Genomic DNA, 24,204 nt, shown 5'->3' with positions numbered 1-24,204 from the left:
AAAAACTTGGCTTTAGATGACTGGAACAGAGCTGAAAAACAAGAGCTGACAAGCCAGAAGGAATCACAAGCAAATGAATAGGGCGTTGGCTGTCTTAAATCCAATCTGAGAATCCCGAGATCCAATCATCATCCCCATCCTCAGGTGGCAGATCTCCACCGATCAAACCTGCTGGACCACCTCCCGACACCACTAGAGGGAGTACAGAAGTGGAACACAAGAATGAACTCACAACAGTACCCCCCCCCTTGAGGAGGGGTCACCGAACCCTCATCCACGCCACCAGGCCTATCAGGATGGGCCCGGTGAAAAGCACGAACCAATCTATTGGCATGAATATCAGAGGCAGAGACCCAAGAATTATCCTCCTGACCATAACCCTTCCATTTGACCAAATACTGGAGTCTCCGTCCAACCAAACGAGAATCCAATATTTTCTCTACCTCATATTCCACATTGCCTTCGACCAACACAGGGTCAGGAGGTGCCGCCATAGGAACCACTGGCTCAACAAACCTCTTCAACAGAGATTTGTGAAATACGTTATGGATCTTGAACGTAACTGGAAGAGCCAATCGAAATGAAACAGGATTAATAATTTCCAAAATCTTATAAGGACCAATAACTCTTGGCTTAAATTTAGGAGATGCAACCTTCATAGGAATATTCTTAGATGACAACCAAACCATATCACCCACTTTAAACCGGGGACCAATGGTCCTATGCCGGTTGGAAAATCGCTGGGCCTTTTCCTGAGAGAGTGACAACTTATCCACCACTTGGTCCCATATCTGCTGCATTCTCTCAACCACAGTGTCCACACCTGGGCAGGACGAAGATTCCACTTGCCCTGAAGAGAATCGAGGATGAAACCCAAAATTACAGAAAAAGGGTGACATCAAAGTGGCAGAGCTAGCTCTATTGTTCAGTGCGAATTCGGCCAAGGGCAAAAATGACCCAATCATCCTGATCAGCAGATATAAAACATCTCAAATAAGACTCCAAGGTCTGGTTTGTTCGCTCAGTCTGTCTATTGGTCTGGAGATGAAACGCGGAGGAGAAGGATAACTGAATTCCCAGATTGGAACAAAAGGCTTTCCAGAATCTGGAAACAAACTGAACTCCTCTGTCGGACACAATGTTCTCAGGAATCCCATGTAACCGAACCACCTGTTGTAAAAACAAGGGCAACAAGGGCACCAACTCAGCAGAAGATGGCAACTTTGAGAGTGGTACAAGATGGCCCATCTTCGAAAATTTATCACAAATCACCCAGATAAGTCATTCTCTGAGAGACAGGAAGATCAGAAATAAAATCCATTGAGATATGGGTCCATGGCCTCTTGGGCACTGGCAGGGGCATCAGCAACCCACTAGAACGAGAACAGGGTTTAGACCGAGAACAAGTCCCACAGGACTGTACAAAATTCCTGACATCACGAGATAAGGCAGGCCACCAAAAGGACCGACTCCCCAAATCTCTGGTACCAAAAATACCTGGATGACCAGCCAATGCGGAGCAATGAATTTCATTTCAGACATCATTCTCTCCACTAGTCAGGAACATACAATTTTCCCATAGGGCAACGCTTAGGTTTATCCTCCTGAAATTTCTCCAAGGAGTGTCTCAAATCAGGCGAAATGGCAGAAAGCACTACCCCCTCACCTAGGATAGTAGTAGGCTCAGTCACACTAAGAAAATCAGCAAAGAAACTCCTAGAAGGGCGTCTGCCTTAACATTCTTAGTGCCCGGAAGAAAAGAGACCACAAAATTAAAATGCGTGAAAAACAAGGCCTATCTAGCCTGTCTAGGAATCAAGTGTTTGGCCGACTCCAAATAAATCAAATTCTTGCGATCGGTGAGGACCACAACTTGATGTCTAGCTCCCTCCAACCAATGTCTCCACTCCTCAAATGCCCACTTCATGGCCAACAATTCCCGATTCCCCACGTCATAGTTGCGTTCAGATGGGGAGAACTTTCGAGAAAAGAAGGCACAGGGATTCATCTTAGAAGTCACAGGGTCTTTTTGGGACAAAATAGCTCCTGCACCAATCTCAGAAGCATCTACCTCCACCTGAAATGGAAGTGAGACATCAGGTTGCCGTAAAACTGGAGCTGAAGTAATCTCTGCTTAAGCTCCTGAAATGCTGAGATAGCCTCAGGAGACCAGTTCAGCACATCAGCGCCTTTCTTGGTCAGATCAGTCAGTGGTTTGACAATACCAGAAAAATTACCTATAAATTTACGATAGAAATTAGCAAAACCCAAAAACTTCTGGAGGGCCTTCAAAGAAGTAGGCTGAACCCAATCATAAATGGCCTCTACCTTGGCCAGGTCCATTTCAATAGTCGATGGAGATAAGATAAATCCCAAAAATGAAAACCTCTGTACACCAAAGAGGCATTTCGATCCCTTAACAAACAGGGAATTCTCCCTCAAAATCCGGAACACAGTCCGGACGTGTTCCACATGAGAATCCCAATCACTAGAAAAGATCAAAATATCATCCAGATAGATGATCAAAAACTTATCCACAAAGTCACAGAAAATATCGTTCATAAAGGACTGGAAGACAGAAGGGGCATTAGTGAGCCCAAAAGCCATCACCAGGTACTCAAAATGTCCCTCCGGAGTATTAAACGCCATCTTCCATTCATCCCCGTGCTTGATGCGAATAAGATTATACGCACCCCTGAGGTCAAGCTTAGTAAACCAGCAGGCACTCTTAACTCTGGAGAATAAATCAGACATCAGAGGTAACGGGTACTGATATTTAACCATCATCTTGTTAAGGGAACGATAATCAATACACGGTCTTAATGAACCATCTTTCTTGGCCACACAAAAAAAAAAACAGCACCTAAAGGTGACGAGGATGGTCTAATATGACCCTTCTCCAATGACTCCTTAATATAGGATCGCATAGCATCATGTTCGGGTACTGATAAGTTGAAAAGCCGACCCTTGTGAAATTTACACCCAGGCATCAACTCAATTGCACAGTCATAACTCCTATGAGGAGGCAAAGATGCAGATTTGCTCTCACTAAATACATCAGAAAAATCGGCTAGATAATCTGGAATATCATGAGATTGAGAAGAGGTGAAGAAAACAGGAGCGTCACTAAGAACACACTGACAACCCCAACTCACAACAGACCCAGATTTCCAATCCAAAACTGGATTATGAGTTTGCAACCAAGGAAAACCCAGGACAATAGTATCATGCAAATTATGCAGCACCAGAAATTTACAATTTTCTTGGTGGTCTGGGGCAACCCGCATCGTCACCTGGGTCCAAAACTGAGGTTTATTCTCCGCCAAAGGAGTAGCATCAATACCCCTCAAAGGAATAGACGTCTGCAGAAGCATCATGGAAAAACCACAACGTTTTGCAAAGTCCAAATCCATCAGATTCAATGCTGCTCCTGAATCCACAAAAGCCTTTGTGGAAAATGTGGATAAGGAGCAGATCAGAGTAATTGCCAAAAGAAACTTAGGTCGTATACTGCCCACAGCAAATGTGTGTGCAAAATGTTTCTCTCGTTTTGGACAGACAGAAATAGTATGAGAGACGTCTCCACAGAAAAAACACAGCTTATTACGCCTTCTAAACTCCTGACGTTGCGACCTAGACAAAACTCTATCTCATTGCATATGTTCAGACATTTGTCCAAAAGGTGGCAGCGCCTCTCGTGTAGTTTTGCGTTCACGTAAACGCCGATCAATTTGAATGGCTAATAACATTGAATCGTCAAGACCAGAGGGAACAGGAAATCCCACCATAGTATCTTTTACGGTTTCTGACAAACCCTTCCGAAAGTGAGCTGCCAAGGCACTATCATTCCATGTAGTAAGGACCGCCCACTTTCGGAATTTTTGACAGTATGACTCTGCAGAATCCCGACCCTGGCTTAATGCCAACAGGGCCTTTTCAGCCTGATCTATAGCATTAGGTTCATCATACAACCCCAAGGCTTGAAAAAATGCATCCACATTATTTAGAATAGGATCTTCAGGTGTCAAAGAAAACGCCCAATCCTGGGGATCGCCACGCAGCAAAGAGATGACAATTTTAACCTGCTGCTCAGAGCTCCCCGATGAATTAGGCTTCAAGACAAGAAATAATTTACAATTATTCTTAAAATTCAAAAATTTAGACCGATCCCCAGAAAACACATCAGGAGTAGGGATCTTTGGTTCAGCAGCATGTGAATGAGCGAGATAGGCGGAAATTCCCCGCACTTCAGCAGTGAGCTGCTCCACACGATCAGACAATTGCTTAATGTCCATTAAGAAAAAAAAAAAATCCTTCTACGGCCCCAGAGAGAGAGAGGAAAAAATATACATAAAAAAAAAAAAAAAATTCTGACACTTTTTTTTTTCTACAATTCTTTCCTGCTTTTGAGTACCCTAGAATCTGCGGTATGGCTGGTGATTCTGTTATGAATGGGTCACCGAGGAGAAAAAAAACAAAACAAGCTAAGCCACAGAAAACAAGAGAAGTTGGTAACTATGCAGATTGCAGATCCCTGATCTTACCACACAACTAGCAGTAGCCGTGGAGCGTGCCTACGATGTTCCTAGATGCCTCGTCACGGCCGGAGGACTACATAAGCCTAAAGCAAGAAAAGGGAAAACTAACTGCCGCAGAGCAGACCCCAAAGGAATAGATAGACCCCACACATGTATTGACGGTGAAACAAGATGAAGGCACAAACACAGGCAGGAAAATAGGCTGAGCAAATGATGGTGCCCAAACTAACTAGACAGGAAAGGAATTGCAAGTCACTGTCTGCAACCTGCTAAAAACCCTACAAAAATAATGTCCAACACTTCTGATAGCAAAATTAACCCTGAAGTCACTAGACTTCTCCCACTATATCAGCACTCTGGAATATTCTGAGACAGAGCAAAAAGAGACCGAACTAGTAAGGGACAAAAAGCCAATTGGCAAAATACTGATAAATAAGAGTGGAAATTCAGCTCAGCCCCCAGCCGGGGCTGGCAGACCACACAAAAAACTGAATAGACCAACAAAATCAAGTGTGAAAATTAGCAGAAAAACTTAGCTTTAGATGACTGGAACAGAGCTGAAAACCAAGAGCTGACAAGCCAGAAGGAATCACCAGCAACTGAATAGGGCGTCGGTTGTCTTAAATCTAATCTGAGAATCCCGAGATCCAATCATCATCCCCATCCTCAGGTGGCAGATCTCCCTCCACCGATCAAACCAGCCGCACCACCTCCTGACACCACCAGAGGGAGTTCAGAAGGAGAACCCGAGAATGAACTCACAACAGGTCTGCAGCTTCTAATCTGCACAGGGGATGGCAGTCACTGATGTAATCTGTTGTGTGACAAAGCCTCTGCTGTGTGAATAAGACAGCTCTGTGTCACTGATGTCTTCACACAGCAGCAGATTTGGTGCAGTGTATGTGTGAGCACTGTGTCTCTAATGACACAAATACTGATGGGAGCAGCCTGTCCCAGAATACAAGACGATTTTCCCTCCTCACTAATTTCACTTTCCATAGATCACTATTCAGCGTGTGTCAGGGGAGGAGCAGCTGGGTGGTCTGCTCTCTGCAGTGAGGCTGCTAGAGGGGGAGGATTTGTTACTGTGTGATGAGGGCTTCTTCATGTGGACAGGGAGGGCCTGTAGCTATGGAGGGTGGGGTTGTTGCTATAGAGGGCATGTTTGGAGTAGAGTAGGAGGTTACGACCAGTTCTCATTTCAATGCCATAACACCCCCCCTTGGACATTCTGTTCAGAATATCTAGAAAACCATGCAAACTAGTGACAGAAAGTAAATTACTTATTGTCATAATTCTGCAGCCCAGATATGTACTGAGATTATGTTTAAAGCCCTGGCAACCCCTTTGAATCTTGTGTTGCCCATGCCAGTCTTAATGAGGGGCACACTGCACTCTGATGCACTAAATTTAAGAGGCAAACACCATTTAAAGGGAATCTGTCACCTCATTTTTGGTCTATAAGATGCGGGCACAGTCATCAGGGGCTTATCTACAGCATTCTGTAATGCTGTAGATAAGCCCCCAATGTAACCTGAAAGATAAGAAAAACGAGTTAGATTATACTCACCCGGGGGGCGCGGTCCGGTCCGATGGGTGTCGTGGTCCGGTCCGGCGCCTCCCATCTTCTAGCGATGATGTCCTCCTTCTTTCTTCTGCCGCGGCATCTGCGCAGGCATACTTTATCTTCCCTGTTGAGGGCAGAGTAAAGTACTGCAGTGTGCAGGTGCTAGACCTCTCTGACCTTTCCCGATGCCTGCACACTGCAGTACTTTACTCTGCCCTCCATATGGCAGATATAGTATGCCTGTGCAGGAGCTGCAGCAGAAGCAAGGAGGAGGACGTCATCGCTAGAAGATGGGAGGCGCTGGACCAGACCGCGACACCCACCGCACCGGGTGAGTATAATCTAATTCGTTTTTCTTCTCTTTCAGGTTACATCAGGGGCTTATCTACAGCATTACAGAATGCTGTAGATAAGCCCCTGATGGCTGTGGCTGCATCCTATAGGCCAAAAATGGGGTGACAGATTCCCTTTAATGACTTTACGCACCTTTGTGTGCCTCTACAAAAATGTCCATTCGGTGACTGGAGTAGCATTTCTGGTATAAGAAATCTTGGCACGTTTGCTGAGTTTGACAGGCAGGCGTAGCTATGCTCCGTTATGCCCTGTCTCTTCCCCAGCTCCACCTGATTTGGCGGAGCTTCTTCAAACTGGTGTGAAATCTCTAATAGTTTCAAATGCATTGCGCATAAATTTAGCAGCTTTTCAAAGTGTTTTCTGGGGGCATACTCGGTGATTGAATGTTTTCATTCACTAGGTAGAACCGCCTACTTAGCTGAGAAACCCTAAATAAGCAGAAATTAATAAAACACAGATTAAACTGAATATTTTCCCACATAACTGCATATCAATCTTCTCATCTCCTCTTGTTCTTTGTGGGCAGACTCGACTGTCTCAGTGTGTCATGTCCCTTTTTAAGAGGTGTATTTTTGAATATGGAAGCTATCACGCCTGTAATTGTGTTTGAAAAGTTTGCCAAAATTATAAGGCTGAGGGTAGAAGGGGTGCTTGTAGAAAATAGACAGTGCCTTCTTTACATCCCTGTGTTCCCCCCCAACCCCTTCATACACATGAGCTATCCAAGTGTTCATGCGTTTTCACTAGGCAAAGAGGAGAAAGACGCTGCCAGACACCTCTGGCGGCAGCTTGTCTCCCTTGAAAACAAAAAAATTGGGCATTTGAAATTCCAACTGCTGTTACCACTCTTCCTCATCATCTGTAGGGAGAGAATCAGATGGTTGGCCAGTCCTACCAAAATTACCGTAGTGCACTTGCCGACTTTTATGGAGGATTTTTGTCTGACAGTCATGTGATTTCTGTGATCTGTTTATGAGCAATATAGGAAAAAATACCTGCCTGCATTTTCCTGCTGACACAAATCCCATTAGAAACAGCAAAAAAACACATAAAATTATTAATACTAAACATTTCTATATATCGATCTTTATTGATTTGTATTAAAAGTTGTCTGCCTGCAGATCCTTTCAGTTTAAGCCTTTATAACTCTTAACCTCTTTAACCTATTCATGACATATGATATATTTATGTTGAGTCCCTGCACTACTGAACCACTGCTGTGTATAGCACAAGCGACCGGATGATTCTAGCTTCAAGTTCCCTAAGGGGACTATTAAATGCAGTCAAAAGTTAGTAAAAAAGTTTTTAAAAAATATAAAAAAAAATCAAAATCACCCCCCTTCTGTCTCATTGAAAATAAAACCATAAAAAAACACATATTTGGTATCGCTACATTCAGAAATGTCCCACTTATCAAAATATAAAACAAACTAATCCGATCGGTAAACAGCGTACCGAGGCAAAAAGATCTAAAAGTTTTTTTTCCACCGCAACATCTTATTGCCAGGTCAATTATACCATATAATGGACACTAAATGAAAAATCCAAGAAGCAGTTGTGGAATTGCACTTTTTTTGCAGTTTCACAGCACTTGGAGCTTTTATTTCCATTTTCCAATACACTGTATGGTAATTGGAACAACGTCATTCAAAAGTACGACTCTTCCCGCAAATAACAGCCGTCGCACGGTTATATTGACGGAAAACCACAATTTGTAAAATTGACTTATTTTGTGTGTTTATGTTTTCCAGGTCACCATTACAGTTGTCAAAAGGATTACTGCCACATTTTCATTAATAGGATGGTAAGAGTTGTTACTAAAATAGTTAGATTTGTCCTTCTGATAAATATTAATGGTAAGATCAACCTTGAATTTGAATGTGTAATAGATCACTCAGTGCGCATAGGCTGCTGCTGTTTTCAGCAGTGCGAGTCTCCTGTTTACAAAGGACGATGCACCACCGAGAGATGATCTTTTGTTGCTTCACAAAAGTTCATTACTGTGTTCATGCATGATAATCTTTCAGTGTGAACAGGGCCGGTTTTAGGTAAAGTGGGGCCCTAGGCAAAGTTTAAAATGGTGCCCCAAATGCTAACATATTGCACATCACACAGAAGCATTTCGGTTGTAGTTACATGCACTGAGTTTAGGCCGCTAAATGAGTGTGATCGACAATATTGAAGACGTTCAACGCTTGTTTCCCGGCCTCTTTCCACCATCTGAGAAAGAATAATGGGGACAGAACTATCACTAATGGATCACTAATAGATCACCACACAGTATCATGTTATCAGCAGCACATCTACAGGTTGCACCAGTGATGTGCTGCTGAGAACAATGATTTTTGTTCCGGCATAAACAATCCAATCACTCGATGAATATGCAGCATTTTGCTTGTTTAGTATAATACACCCCATAGTCCTCCATATATTATAATGTGCACTAGAGTCCTTCATATTGTAAAATGCATACCCCATAGTCCTCCATATAGTATAATACACTCCCTATAGTCCTCCATATCGTATAATACACTCCCCATAGTCCTCCATATAGTATAATTCACTCCCTATAGTCCTCCATATATTAAAATAAACTCCTCAGTCCTCCATATAGTATAATACACTCCTCATAATCCTCCATATAGTATTTAGTATCATGCACTTCCCATAGTCCTCCATACAGTATAGTATAATACACTCCCTATAGTCTTCCATATAGTATAATACACTCCTCAGTCCTCCATATAGAATAATACACTCCTCATAGTCCTCCATATATTAAAATACACTACTCAGTCCTCCATATAGTTTAATACACTCCTCATAGTGCTCCATGTAGTATAATGCACCGCCATAGTCATCCATGTAGTACAATTCATTTCCTATAGTATAATGCACCCCATAGTTCTTCATATAGTATAATGTATTCCCCATAGTCCTCGATACAGTATAATGCAGCCCACATATAGTATAAAGCAGCCACCCCACATAGTATAACGCAGCCACTCCACAGAGTATAATGTAACCCCCAATAGAATATAATGCAGCCCCCTCATATAGTATAATGCAGCCCCCCATAGAATATAATGCAGCCCCCTTATATAGTATAATGTAGCTCCTCCATAAGATACAATGTAGCCCTCCTCATATAGTATAATGCAGCCCCCATAGAATATAATGTAGCCCCCTCATAAAGTATAATGAAGAGGGGAGAGGGGGGTGGAGAGAGAGAGACATGGGGGTTAACACTTAGTGTCCAGGCGAGAGAATCTCTCTCTCTTGCCGGGCACTTGTGGGGTTAACCCCACAGAGAGATCTCTCTCTCTCACCCAGACACTGTGAGTGTTAACCCCACAAGTGCCCGGCGAGAGAGATCTCTCACAAGTGTCCGGGTGACAGAGAGAGATCTCTCTCTCTCTCGCCGGGCACTTGTGGGGTTAACATTCACAGAGTCCGGGCATGCGCTGTGGAAAAAGCCGGTCCGGCGCTGACAAAAAACGTTGCAGGGAACGTTTTTTGCAGATGCCGGACGGCTAATTTATGCCGTGTCCGGCAACAACCGGACACGACGCATAACCATCCGGCACGATGCGGCGACCATGAAAGCTTATGGGACAAAACCGAATCCGGTGCTGGATCCGGTTATTAAAAATTTTGCCGCATCGTGCCGGATGACAAAAACCGGATGTGTGAAAGAGGCCTTATGCTGACATATTCATTTCTTGAATGACGCTATCAGGTCACCGCCATACACTATGGTCTACATTCTAGGTGCTGCTTTCCCATGTGGTTATAGCTCACGCAGCGACTATAGTGGTATATACCCTCACAACAGAATCTGCTGTATCTGGCGGTGCTCTGAATAGTTGTGTCAGGTTTGCTGCAAATTATGAATGTGAGAGGAATAACAAAGGTACAGCAAATATAAACAGGACAGACCATCAGTATTCTGAGACCGGCTTCCATTCTGGTATAAGTGAATATAGGCTATTTTGTAAGAAATTCAGTTCATGCTGAGAGGGTCTTTACAAATGCTTCACGTGGTAACCGCTGGTACGTCTGTATTACAGCTTCTGCATGCTGATCGTCATCTGGCTGTTCAGAAAATACAATTCGTTAGCACAGGTACAGATCTTATTAAAGTTTCTCTTTACGGATCGTTATTCGTTATTATTTGTGAAGATGACATTCAGACATGTTTGATGAATAAATGGGGAACCTGACTACATTTTACAGTCACTAAGTCCAAACTGTATTGAAGCTTCAGAGACGGTTTCATTCTACTACAGTATAAGGGGAAAATGTCATATCTCACCTGAGAAATTTCCCCCGAATATCATCAAGAACCGGCAGCTGACATAATGGTCAGGATATACACAGCTGTCATTCTTGCACTTGAGTAATTCTTTGGTGAAAGTTCAATTTGCTTTATTATTGCATTCTATCTATTTTATCTAATATACTAGCTGAAGAGCCCGGCGTTGCCTGGGCATAGTAACCAACTGTGGTTAGTAATAACAAATTATAATGATTATATTACACATAAAAACTTTTCACATCATATATTCAACACTACAGATTTTCAACACAAATTAACTAAACGATTACCCAAGTATTGATAGTATTTTATTTTCAACTCATTCAAGAGCCTTTTGATAAACAACATTTTTGGTTTTTCCTTTCGGTGCAAAGATGAACAGATTTTTGGTAGTTCCAACTCTTGAACAGATCATGTAAAGTTGACCATGAGAAAAGCATGGAGATTGCAAGTCGATTCCTACTTCTTTCAAGGACTGTCCCTGAGCATTGTTAATGGACATTGCAAATAGCAGTTGAACTGGAAACTGGAGGCGTTTAAAATCAAAAAACAAATCAGATGGAATGAGTGGAATTCTTGGAATGAAAATGCCCTCTCCTTTGGCACATCCTGTTTCTGAGCTGTGTATCTAACCCTATCCTGTGTGATAATGTCTGCTGAGCTGTGTACCTAATCCTCTCCTGTGTGATACTTTCTGCAGAGCTGTGTATCTAATCCTATCGTGTGTTACTGACTGCTCAACCATGTATCTAATCCTATCCTGTGTGATACTGACTGCTGAGCAGTGTATCTAATCATATCCTGTGTGATACCGTCTGCTGAGCCGTATATCTAACCCTATCCTGTGTGTTACTGACTGCTCAGCCATGTATCTAATACTATTCTGTGTGATACTGTGTGCTGAGCTGTGTATCTAATCCTAACCTGTGTGATACTGACTGCTGAGCCATGTGTCTAATCCTTTCCTGTGTGATACTGACTGCTGAGCTGTGTATCTAATCCTATCCTGTGTGATACTGACTGCTGAGCCGTGTATCTAATCCTATCCTGTGTGATACTGGGCTCCCCCTGCAGTCTGTGTCAGAGGGTGGTCTGGTTGGCACGGTAATAAATTGTGTTATTTCCAGCTTTACAGAAGGACGATAACACTATAGAAATGATAAGAATAATGGGCCTCAGTTACCACAACTGTCTACAAAGAAAACTGTTGCTGATAGCAACCAATCACAGCTCAGTTTTCATCTTTTAAACAGCTCTGGGATAGCGTGGCGAGTTTTGAGTGGCGACTTTTGTCTTTCAACTTTTATGTGGCGAGGTTGGTGTATGTGTGGTGAAATGTGTGCTGAGGGTGATATATGTGTTGAAGCACGTGGTAGTGTGTGGTGCATTTTGTGTGTGTGTTCACTTCCCCGTGTGTGGTGAGTATCCCATGTCAGTGCCCCACCTTAGCAACTGTACGGTATATACTCTTTGGCGCCATCGCTCTCATTCTTTAAGTCCCCCTTGTTCACATCTGGCAGCTGTCAATTTGCCTCCAACACTTTTCCTTTAACTTTTTCCCCATTATGTAGATAGGGGCAAAATTGTTTGGTGAATTGGAACGCGTGGGGTTAAAATTTCACCTCACAACATAGCCTATGACTCTCTCAGGGTCCAGACGTGTGACTGTGCAAAATTTTGTGGCTGTAGCTACGACGGTGCAGATGCCAATCCCGGACATACACACATACAAACATGCACACACATTGAGCTTTATATATTAGTTGGTCAGGTATAGAATTTAACAAATGAATGCGGAAGGTATTAACCCCTGAGTGACATCCAACGTACATGTATGGTGGGTGTGCACACTAGATTTATGGGACTGAGCCATAGTTTTGTGACACAGTGCAACCCCTTAGATGAAGCTGTCATACAGAGGATTGAGGGTGTCCTTTCTTTCACCCATTAGCTATGACTAGATCACAGGGTGCTGATGGTGTTGTCATGACACTTAGGGGCCTTCTGTAGGCCATGGCACCAGTGTCTGCCATGTTTGCACGCCAGTTACTATCTTTGTAGGATTGAGCCTTTTTTTAAAACCTTGAAATATCTTGATATTATATATGATTAAAGGGAACCTGTCACAATGTTTTTGCTACCTCATCTAAGAGCAGCATGATGTAGGCAAATAGACCCTGACTACAGCAATATATCACTTAATTTACTTGGTGCAATAGTTGTGACATGATTAAAGTTCTTAGATTTAGCAATGCCCACACCACAGCTGAGCACACCGCCTTCACAGGCTCTGTATTTACATCGACTACAGACAGTGAGCTGCTTATCATAGTAGGGGGCGGAGTCAGACTAGCAAGCACTGCTTAAGTCCAGACAGTGATAATCACCAGGCATTAAAACCGTCATTGTAAGTAAACAGCACATAGCTTGACACGTGACACATCCTTTAAATCTATGTTTTAACCCCTACCTCATGCTGTCCTCAGATTACATAGCAAAAATCTGATGAGATATTCCCTTTAATATTTTAATCAAAACTGTATTTTGACCACGTCGCCTTCCCAAAAATCCAAATAAAAAGAGGACAGAAAGTTAAACGTGTCCTAAAATGGTGCCAACAAAACAACTTCACATCCCACAGAAATCAAACCCAGGATAGGTCATCCATAATCTATAACCGGACAGACACTCTAACAATTATTCTTGTAATCTTTTTTTTTTTAAGAAAGCGCTTGGGCCTTCAGAGATGATGTAGATGATCATTTCAGTTCAAAGATGTTATACAATTTCAAAATTATTTTGTCTATAAATAGTTCTTTTTTGCAAGCAAATGTATGCCAACTTGAGAGAAGGGTGAATGGCTAGGGAGAAATGGCAGTGTAGCAGACAATTAGCAATAGCAGGAAAGTGCCAAGAAATGGCAGACTATTCATATCTACTGTACAAAGGTTTTCCGGCCATGAACCAAACAACCCAGTCTTGACCTGTCTGGCATACTGTTATTTGCACGTAAATGCTGTAATGGAAGGTTATGAAATCTGGGTTATCATTATTATCAGAGACAAACACATTGCAGCGATACAGAAATCATTACAGATATCACCAGGTACAATGAGGGAATGCACGTCTCCGTTTATCTAGGTTTCATGCACAACCATATCTTCATCACTTCTTTGTAGCGTGACTGTATTGGAAAGATGACAATGACAAACATGTCTCTTTTAGATCTGAATTGGTTTTATTGCGCTTGTTTATATCTAAACATATACATTATTGTATGTATATGTTTATTTGCGTATATAGCAATTGTGTGTGTGTCTACATGTGCATGTAGCAGAGCTGTGTGTATCATACAAACTGCAGAGAGACACTAACAGTAGATTTATTACCTCCCTATTCTACCTAGTACCCTAAGGCTATGTGCACACGTTACGGAATTCCCGCCGGAATTCCATTCCGCGGGAAAACCGCATTTTAAATTCCCACGATTTTCCTGTGGAAAAACTAGCGTTTTCCAAGCGATCTGTAGCATCGCTTGGAGAACTGATTGACAGGTTGGTCACACTCGTCAAACATAGTGCTTGACCAGTGTGACCAACATTTTACTATTGAGGCTGCCTATGCAGCATCAGTAGTAAAAAAAAATCTAATGTTAAAAATAATAAAAAAAAAAATTAAAAATGGTGTTTTTCTCACCTTCCGACGTCCCATGCCTGCGCTCCCGATCATCGCAATGCTGCCGGCAGGTGCCGTTCCCAGGGATGCATTGCGGCAATGACCTGTGATGACGTCGCGGTCTCCTGTGATAGGATAGAAGCACAGAGCGCTGACACTCAGCTCACAGCAGAGCAGGAACCTGAGGGTCATTAGCATATCGCATCCAATTCTCTTGCATCCCATGCTATATTCTAGTGTGACTCTAGCCTTACTCTACCAGTTGGTATGCAGGTAAAGGGAATCTGTCAGGTGATTTTTTTTTTTTCTTTTTTTCCCAGTATCCGAATAGTATCCTGAAATAAGGCCTGGGCAGCCCTTTCAGGATATGTAACCTTTATGCTATGTGCCCACATATGCAGAAAATTCCTGACTAAAAACCGGACTCCTTCCCAGGAAAAATGCATTTTTTTGCGCATTTTTTATGTATTTTTTTCCTGAGCATCCACATTCTCATAGAATATAGTTGGAAATGCGTTTTTTTCCACAAAATTAATGAACATGCTGCGTTTTTTACCGCGATGCGTTTTTTTTGCATAAAAAAATGCATCATGAGCACAAAAATTGCAGAATGCATTATAAGAATGGGATGCTTAATGTATGCGTTTTTAAGCATTTTTTGCATGGAAAAAACGCTTAAAAAATGCTTATGTGGGCACACAGCCTTATTTCTCTACGTGGCCCTGTTGTGTTCCTGTAAGCCCCAGACAAATTGTCACATGCGGGCAAGTCAAGCATATGCAAATTGAAAATTAAATATCCACCCCTTCCCCCTCCCATAATCCCGCCCATTACTCTGCTCCAGCATCACTGATTCAGTCAGACTGCCGTATGTCCGAGGATCACACCACAATCCTCGGACTGGCCATCTGGTCTCCTGACCGGAGAATGACAGCTGCGTAGAAATACATGCTGTACCGCTCAGGTCAGGAGATCTGACGGTAACTCGGCCATATGACTGAATTAGTGATGCCAGTGCAGAGGGATGGGTGGGATTATGGCAGGGAAAGGGCTGAATATTAATTTCACATTTACACGTGCTTGACTTGTGGGTGCACGACAATACATTTGTTCAGGGTTTACAAAAACACAACGGTGCCACATAGAGAAATAAACGTTACATATCCTGAAAGGGCTGCCCAGGCCTTATTTCAGGATACCATTAGAATACTACACAAAAATCACCTGACAGATTCCCTTTAAGAATACAGGGGAATCCTAACTATGTACACTTTGCACACTGCAATCATTCGGCAGTCTGCAGTTACAATTAAGTGCTTGCTTATTTTCTGAGGTCAGACAATCCCTTTAAGAACTCCTGTTCTTTCATCCTTTTTATGTTTTACCCATTTCTGATGTACGTTTAACTACTTCTTTCAGTCACTAGTTACCATAAGTGTTACAGACGTTACATAATTCTGCTTATTTCAAGGCCAGACATACAGTTTAATTTTTAACTGAACTTTCAATTTGTCAGCTGTCCAGAAGATTTCCATGATAAAGTAACCTTTAGCAGTCACTAGACAGAGTTTTCCAACAGTATTTTGTAATATTCTGTCTGTTGCCTGTGACATTATTAGCATTTGCCCCAAAGAACACTTCACCATCTACTGCAAGAAGAACTGGTAGAAGGTCTAATCTAGTGTGTATAGTTACTTCTATACCCTAGGACTTCTCCCATCAACTACTTCCATTTCTTTATGTCTGTGAACCCTAAAACATACATTTATTTTTTTTCCTTTGAATTTCCATGTTCAATGCTGTCATATTTCATAAATGCAGGATAAACTAGCTCGTTTTTATGTTGTGATGCACCATTTTAGTCTACAGTTAGTTCACATTGTCAGTGTTTTTTTTAACTCTTTTTATTGAAGATTATACATCATAGAACAAAAGAGCAAACCGCATTTCTCATTGCTCATTAATATTGTATTTCTAAATTAACCCTACCGTTAACATACCATTGGTCTAATATCTTAACCAAAAGCATTAGACACTCATTTCAGGCACCAAATATCACATACTTTAATCATGAGAGAATACTCCTCATTGCCTGGGGACTAATGTGAGTCAAAGAAGAACCAAACTAAGGCTTTCATACATTATCAAATTTTTGAGGACAATGTCTATTTTTACCATATTGATCCTGTGTGAAATCCGCATGAGTCTTCTATCCATCCATCTCATGGCAATAGCCTTGCGAGACGAAAAAAAAAAAGTTTTCCTGAGAAGAGTGCAAGGGTAATGAGATAAGGTCTTCTCATCAAGGATTCCCAATAAACACACCTTAGGGCAGAGTGCTACACAGTGGTGTGGAGGTGGAGTCTGTGTCTATTTTGGGGGAGTCGTTATAACAAGGACCGACTTCGACTCCTAAAATATATAATAAATTGGGTACAGTAGTTCAGTGCAGTATGTGCGGAATATTTTTTCAGAAGAATTTGGGAATATTATGAAATGTTCTATAAATGTTTGTTCTAGTCCTGATTAGTGTTGAGCGATACCTTCCGATATCGGGAAATATCGGATCGGATTGGATCGGACCGATACCCAAAAAGTATCGGATATCGTCGATTCCGATACCGGAAACCAATGCAAGTCAATGGGACTGAAATATCGGAATTAAAATAAACCCTTTCTTTCCTTGTAGGTTAATTCTACATGTAGGAAAACAACTAAGAATAATGTAGAATGTATTGGGGGAGGTGGCGGAGACATTAAAGGCATAGAGGTTTAGCCCAATCAAATGGAATAGCAGGAATTAATTTTTTTTTTTAAGACATTCGGAGTTACAAAGATATTGACTATGTTAATGGGGTTGTGTAGCAATAGAGGGAGACGTTCAGAAAAGGCACATGTTGGTGGAGTGTTGGAACGGAGTGCTTAATCTAGCTTGGAGGTTGACTGAGCCCCTGACCCGAAGGACACGGCACGGCTGCGGGCATCTGTATGCACAACAGACTGTGAGTAAAGCTTTGGAACTACTTGCCCTGGTGTCCTCCAGTTATTCCTGCGCCAACACACTCAGCACTGCTACATCTCTGTGCCTGGCACTGCACCATCTACGTCTCTTCACTACCTCTCCATCTACACTGCCCTGGGACTACAACCCTACCTGTGGAGGGCCACAACATCATTGCTGCACCACACCATCTGTCCCAGAGGATCTGTCTGCAGCATCGGCTTAACATCTTCATTGTCGAACACCACAGGTGGCGTCACGAATCATTCACTCATAAACTTTAATCATCATCCACACGTTCAACATTTCCCTTTTACAATGGACGCCCAGGGCCACGGACCGGGTCACAGCTACCGTGACATCTCCCATTGAAACCAACGGGCCCGGGACCGAGTACCCCACCAGCCCTGGCGGGCGATCCAACTTGGCAGAAATACATAACAGAACAGGTTGTCCGGGCTTTTCACATAATCTCAGTGCATATCTAGGCTGCAGAATGCTGACAATAAGTAATTTACCTTCTGTGGCTAGTCTGCACGGTTTCCAAGATATCATCTCTTGCTTCTAAGATAAACGTCCAGGGGTGTGTGTTCTGGCATTGAAATGAGAACTTGTCGTTTCCTCCTCCCTCACTAGTTTCACTTTCCTTAGATCACTGTTCAGCGCATGTCTGGGGAAGGAGCAGCTGGGTGGTCTCCTCGCAGCCAATCACAGCCATGCCATTAGTTAACATGCCTACGTGCCTAATAGGATGTGCCCACACTTAGGATTCCTCATTGGCTGAATCAAATCAAACTGTCTCATAGCATTATGGGAATTTCCGATTCCGGTATTCGATATGCAAAAAGTATCGGAACTCGGTATCGGAATTCCGAAACCGCGAATATCGGCCGATACCCGATATTTGCAGTATCGGAATGCTCAACACTAGTCCTGATCTAAGAATTAGATGATCTTGTTGAAACTTTTTCAAAACTCTCATATTCATCACATGCGCTGTCTTGTGCACCTGGTGCAGCTGGCAATAATAGATAGTCTGCAAGAAGGACATGCTGAAACTCTGATTGGCAAAGTGAGGAAATTGGATTTTACTGCCAGGATCCCTAAAATTGATTCCATCTTGAAGAGACATGCTGGAATGGGGGCAATTGTAGATCAAGCCACTTGGTGGGGCAGCACCTATTTATGATTGAGTGAGTGCTTGAGCTGAAACCCTTTCTTGTAGACATGGTCAACCCTCAGGTAACACTAAATGAAGGTCAATGGACACAGGTGGCTGAATGAATTGCTTCATCTCCCATTTACAGTGACTAAAAATTAGAAACTGAGTATTTTAATAAAGGAGTGGAAGAACTTGCTGTTTTTAGTTGTCCCAAAGAGGAGATTTAATCGCTGATGGCATTGCTGCTTCAATGCAAAGGAGAGAGATTTTTCTGGAAGCTGTTTATGTGGACCCGAGTCATCGTATATTGCTGGATGATCAACAGCAATTAGCAGTTAGGGGGAGCTACAGCACTGCCAATAGCAAGAGGACTTGGGTCTTATCAGTAATACTGCTACCATATCTTCAGCCTCATCAGATGAGTTTAATTTTGAATAGGATTGGTGGGTGGCAAAGTGTTGCCGCAGTGATAAGATTCCACTACCATAGCAAACAGATTGACCATATTTCAGAAAAATTTTTCACTTGCTCTCAAAGAAGTAAAAGAGTTCAACCATTTGTCAAAACTGACTGTGCACGAGGCAATTCTTTTATACCCCAAAGTTGTTAGAAATGTTCTCCTTGTGGTTACTGCTTTGCCACCAACCCAAGTTAGGCCTGTTTCACACTTCCGTTTTTGTGTCCGCCAAACGGATCCGTTTCCGTTTTTTTGACGGAAACGGATGCCAACGGATCCGTTTTTAAAAAAACGGATCCGTTTTTTTGACGGATCCGCGGTAACCGTAATGGAAGTCTATGGGACAAAAAAAACGGATCCTGCAAAAAATGGCGGATCCGTTTTTTTACGGAAAACAACGGATTTTGACGGATTTGAAAAAACGGAAGTGTGAAACAGGCCTTAGTGTAGAGAGGTTGTTTTCTAGCCTTAAAATTACCGTAGATCAGATTTGAGGTCATCTGTGAAGGAGGATCTGATGGAAGCGATACATTCTCAGAACAAATTCATAGACTACACAAATGACTAAGTTTTTGTTTATTACAGTTTTTTTTCCCATTTACTGCATCAAATGTTCCATATTTACAATTTTTTTAAAGTTTTTTTTGTGTTCTGAATTTGTTTTCCAATAACTATATTTTCTCTTCTACCTTAATAGCTTGATTATTGCAGCAAATTTATCATTTAAACATAAGCCATGTATGAGGGAGTCAGAGTGTTGGGAGTCAGGGAAATTGAGGATTTGGAGTCTGAGTTGGAGGTATGGCTTACCGACTCTACAACCCTGGTGGTACAGAGAGGATTGTATGCTCTTTATGAGGATAGCTATGACCTCCTTCCAAAAGTCTGCAATAGGAGGCAAATACCACATCAGGTATATAAAATCTGCCGCCCGTTCTTCACATCAATAGCAATCTGCAGTGGTAGAGTTACCCATTTTATATAACCTGCTAGGTGTTACATAGCATTGGTGGACTATATATATATATATATATATATATATATATATATATATATATATATATATATATATATATATATATATTTGGACTAAATTGTTATTTATTGCCAGTGAAACATATTGTGGGGTGGTTAAGGCTTCGCTCCAAACCTTCTCTGATAGGGAGGTTATTACTATCCTCCGGTTGGCCTTATCCAATAATGGCGATGATAAGCATCTCCTGCTTAGTAATTGGGTGTATTAAAAGGAGATCAACCGCTTGGGTCTCTGGCTCCTTAGAATACCAATCAGCAGATATGAGAGAAATTCCAGTGTCTGAGAACTGGGTATTTAGGGCATGTCTCAGTTACGGATACCTAAAGAAAAACTGTCTGGGTACTTGATAGAGCTGTCAAAATTAAGCAAAGGAAACTGAAACATATTGGATATATACATACCTGTGCCAGTGTCTTGCTCCCTAAGATTGATAAAAACTGAGGATCTTAGGAATGTAGAAATTTGGGAAGAGCACTCTTATGCTATAAGGGGAACTCAGCTACTGTGTTTTTAAATTGAAAATTGTTTTTGGAGGCTTTGCACAATCGAACAGCCAGTTGTTCAGAATTAGGCAACTCTGCTATCCAGTGTTGTAGAAAGTGAAGTTGGCAAGATAAGTAGCCTGGGAGTGTCACCCTTGCCTCATCCCTGGGCCTCTGAACAGTGGTCATTTTCAGTTTGTGTTGATTGAGCCCCATATGAAGGATACTAAATAGGAGTTGATCATGGCATACACCTTTTGTGGGACTATGGAGGCTGAAGGTTCCAGGACATATATAGAAATTTAGGGAGGACTTTCATTTTAATCACCTTGATTCTCCCAACTACTGACAGAGGAAGTGCGCCCCATATTTTTATTTTCTCCATCAGGTATAACATGGATTTCTGCCAGTTTATTTTTAGACTAGTGAACCGTCCAAAATCATCATTCGGATCCATTACCAAAGGAAGTATAACTCTTAGACTGGCCATAAACCGGATTAAGTCATACATTTAATTTATAATATAACTCCAGCAGACCTAGTGGGATCCCACTTTAACCCCTTAAGGACCAAGTCACTTTATAGGTTAATGACTAGGCCTTAATTTTGAAATCTGACCCCTGTCACTTTATGTGGTTATAACTCTGAAAAGCTTAAACGTATCCCACTGATTTTGAGATTTGTTTTTTTTTCGTTACATATTGTTATTTATGATAGTAGTAACATTTGTCAATTTCTTGTGTTTATTTGTGAAAAAAATGTAAATTTGGCAAAAATTTAGACAATTTCTAAACTTTTAATTTTTATGACCCTAAATCAGAGCGTTATTTCACACAAAATAGGTTAATAAATAACATTTCCCACATGTCTACTTTACATCAGCACAATTTTTGAAACATAATTTTCTTTTTGTTAGGAAGTTATAAGGGTTAAAATTTGACCAGTGATTTCTCATTTTTTTTCTACAAAATTTACAAAACCATTTTTTTAGGGACCACCTCGCACTTGAAGTCACTTTGAGTAGTCAATATGACAGAAAATACTGAAAAGTGACCCCATTCTAAAAACTGCACCCCTAAAGGTGCTCAAAACTGCATTTAAAAAGTTTATTAACCCTTAGCTGTTTCACAAGAATTGAAGCAACTTGGAAGGAAAAAATTAACATTTAACTTTTTTTTTCACAAAAATTTTACTTCGGACACAATTTTTTTAAATTTTGTCCAGGGTATCAGGAGAAAATGAACCACAATATTTGTTGTGCAATTTCTCCTGAGTACATCGATACCCGATGTGTGGAGGAAGACCACTCTTTAGACACATGGCAGGGCTCGAAAGGGAAGGAGCACCATTTGAGGTTTTGAACATAAAATTGGATGGAAGAGAGCGGACGCCATGTCGCGTTTGGAGAGCCCATAATGTGGGGGGTTTCTACTGTTTAGGTACAAGTGTCACCATTTTGGAAACTAGACCCCCCAAGGAACTTATCTGGCTGTGTAATGAGCATTTTGAACCCCCAAGTGCTTCACAGAAGTTAATAACGTAGAGCTGTGAAAATAAAAAAATCATGTTTTTTCCACAGAAATGATCTCTTTGCCCCCAATTTTTTATTTTTCCAAGGGTAACAACAAAAATTGGACCCCAAAAGTTGTTGTGCAATTCGTCCTGAGTAGGCTGATACTCCATATGTGGGGGTAAACCACTGTTTTGGGGCATGCCAGAGCTCGGAAGGGAGTGAGCGCCGTTTTACTTTTACGACGCAAAATTGGCTGGAATTGAGATCGGATGCCATGTTGCATTTGGAGTTTCCCTGATGTGCCCAAACAGTGGAATCCCCCAGAAGTGACACCATTTTGGAACTAGACCCCCCAAGGAACTTATCTAGATGTGTCATGAGCACTTTGAACCCCCAAGTGCTGTGGGGGTAAACTACTGTGATTGCCTTACTGCGATCTTTAGGAGGCAGAATGAACAAATCTACAAAAAAAGAATTGGTTTTATTTTTTACATCATTCCTCGTGTGATATAAGTGATTAGGCCACTTTATTCTTTGGGTCGGTGCGATTACAGGGATACTTGATTTATATCCTTTTTTTATGTTTAGCTTCTGTCACACATTAAAAGACGCTTTTTTTTGTAAGAAGTTTTTACATCACCATATTTTGAGAGCTATAATTTTTCCATATTTCGGCCTGCAGAGTCATGTGAGGGCTTGTTTTTTGCAGGACAAGCTGACTTTTTTATTGTTACCATTTTCAGGCACATGACATTTTTTGCTCGCTTTCTTTTCTGATATTTGTGGAGGCAGAATGAACAAAAAGTAGCAATTTAGGATTTTTTTTTTCCGTTCCGCGTGTGGTAAGGCAGCTTTATTCTTCGGGTCACTAAGATTACAGCGATACCTCATTTATATTTTTTTTGTTATGTTTTGTCATTTTTACACAATAAAAACTTTTATAGAAAAAATAATTATTTTAGCATTGCTTTATTCTGAGAACTATAACTTTTTTATGTTTCCGCTGATAAGCCGCCATACAGCACTGTTTTTTGCAGGACAAGATCGCGTTTTCATTTGTACTATTTTTATTTACATTCGTCTTTTTGATCATGTTTTATTCCACTTTTTCCGAGCAGTGTGATGATAAAGCATAATTTGCAACTTTTTTTTACGGCGTTCACTGAAGGGGTTAACTAGTGTGACATTTTTATAGATCAGATTTTTAAGGACGCGGCAATACCAAACGTGTACTTTTATTGTTTGCTTAATTTTTTTTTTACATAAAAATGTGTATTTATTTGTGGATTTTTAAATTATTTTTTATATATATATTTTTTTTTTTTACATATTTTTTCTTTTTTACCTAGTCCCTTTATGGGACTTTCACTTTTTTTTTTACTTTGATTGCAGGTATAATACATTGCAATGCTTCAGTACTCAAGGTTCCTCAGCCTGGCCTTGGTGCATTGGCAAGTGGGGTGATGGTATTGGAGTTGATGTCAGCTGTATATTGAAAGCTGACATCAAGCCTAGGGGTTAGTAATGGAGAGGCCCTCGTTACTAACCCCACAGTCAAATTGTCAAAAAATAACACCCACAATAAAGTAACATAGTTATTAAGGTTGAAGAAAGACTTTAAGTCCATCTAGTTCAACCCATATCCTATCCTAACTTGCCCTAACATGTTGATCCAGAGGAAGGCAAAAAAAACCCCATGTGGCAAACAGTAAGCTTCACATTGGGGAAAAAATTCCTTCCCAACTCCACATACGGCAATCAGACTAGCTCCCTGGATCAACGCAATATTAAGGAAACTAGTGTATATAACCTGTAATATTATACTTTTCAAGAAAGGCATCCAGTCCCTTCTTAAATTTTATTAGGGAATCACTCATTACAACATCATATGGCAGAGAGTTCCATAGTCTCACTGCTCTTACAGTAAAGAATCCGCATCTGTAAGTATGCTGAAACCTTCTTTCCTCCAGACGTAGAGGATGCCCCCTTGTCCCCGTCACAGGTCTAAGAGTAAAAATATCATTAGAAAGGTCTTTGTATTGTCCCCGCATATATTTATACATTGTAATAAGATCACCCCTAAGCCTTTGATTTTCCAAAC

General features: G+C 41.3%; 1 protein-coding gene across 4 annotated transcripts in view; it reads left to right on the top strand.

The window, feature by feature from the left end:
* Positions 1–24,204, top strand: part of LOC141080642 (uncharacterized) — an 869,999-nt gene that overhangs the window by 46,899 nt on the left and 798,896 nt on the right. For all 4 annotated transcript variants that reach the window (XM_073566017.1, XM_073566013.1, XM_073566014.1 and 1 more), the window contains exons 2-3: positions 8,211–8,263; positions 10,530–10,584. In XM_073566017.1, coding sequence (XP_073422118.1) covers positions 8,211–8,263; positions 10,530–10,584 — 108 coding nt within the window. The remainder of the gene's footprint in view (positions 1–8,210; positions 8,264–10,529; positions 10,585–24,204) is intronic.

The sequence above is a fragment of the Dendrobates tinctorius genome, unplaced genomic scaffold, assembly GCF_039654945.1.
Source record: "Dendrobates tinctorius isolate UK_male_01 unplaced genomic scaffold, ASM3965494v1 ptg000016l, whole genome shotgun sequence".
Lineage (NCBI taxonomy): Eukaryota > Metazoa > Chordata > Amphibia > Anura > Dendrobatidae > Dendrobates > Dendrobates tinctorius.
The sequence above is the reverse complement of the archived record's forward strand: the minus strand, read 5'-3'. Positions and strand labels throughout refer to the sequence as shown.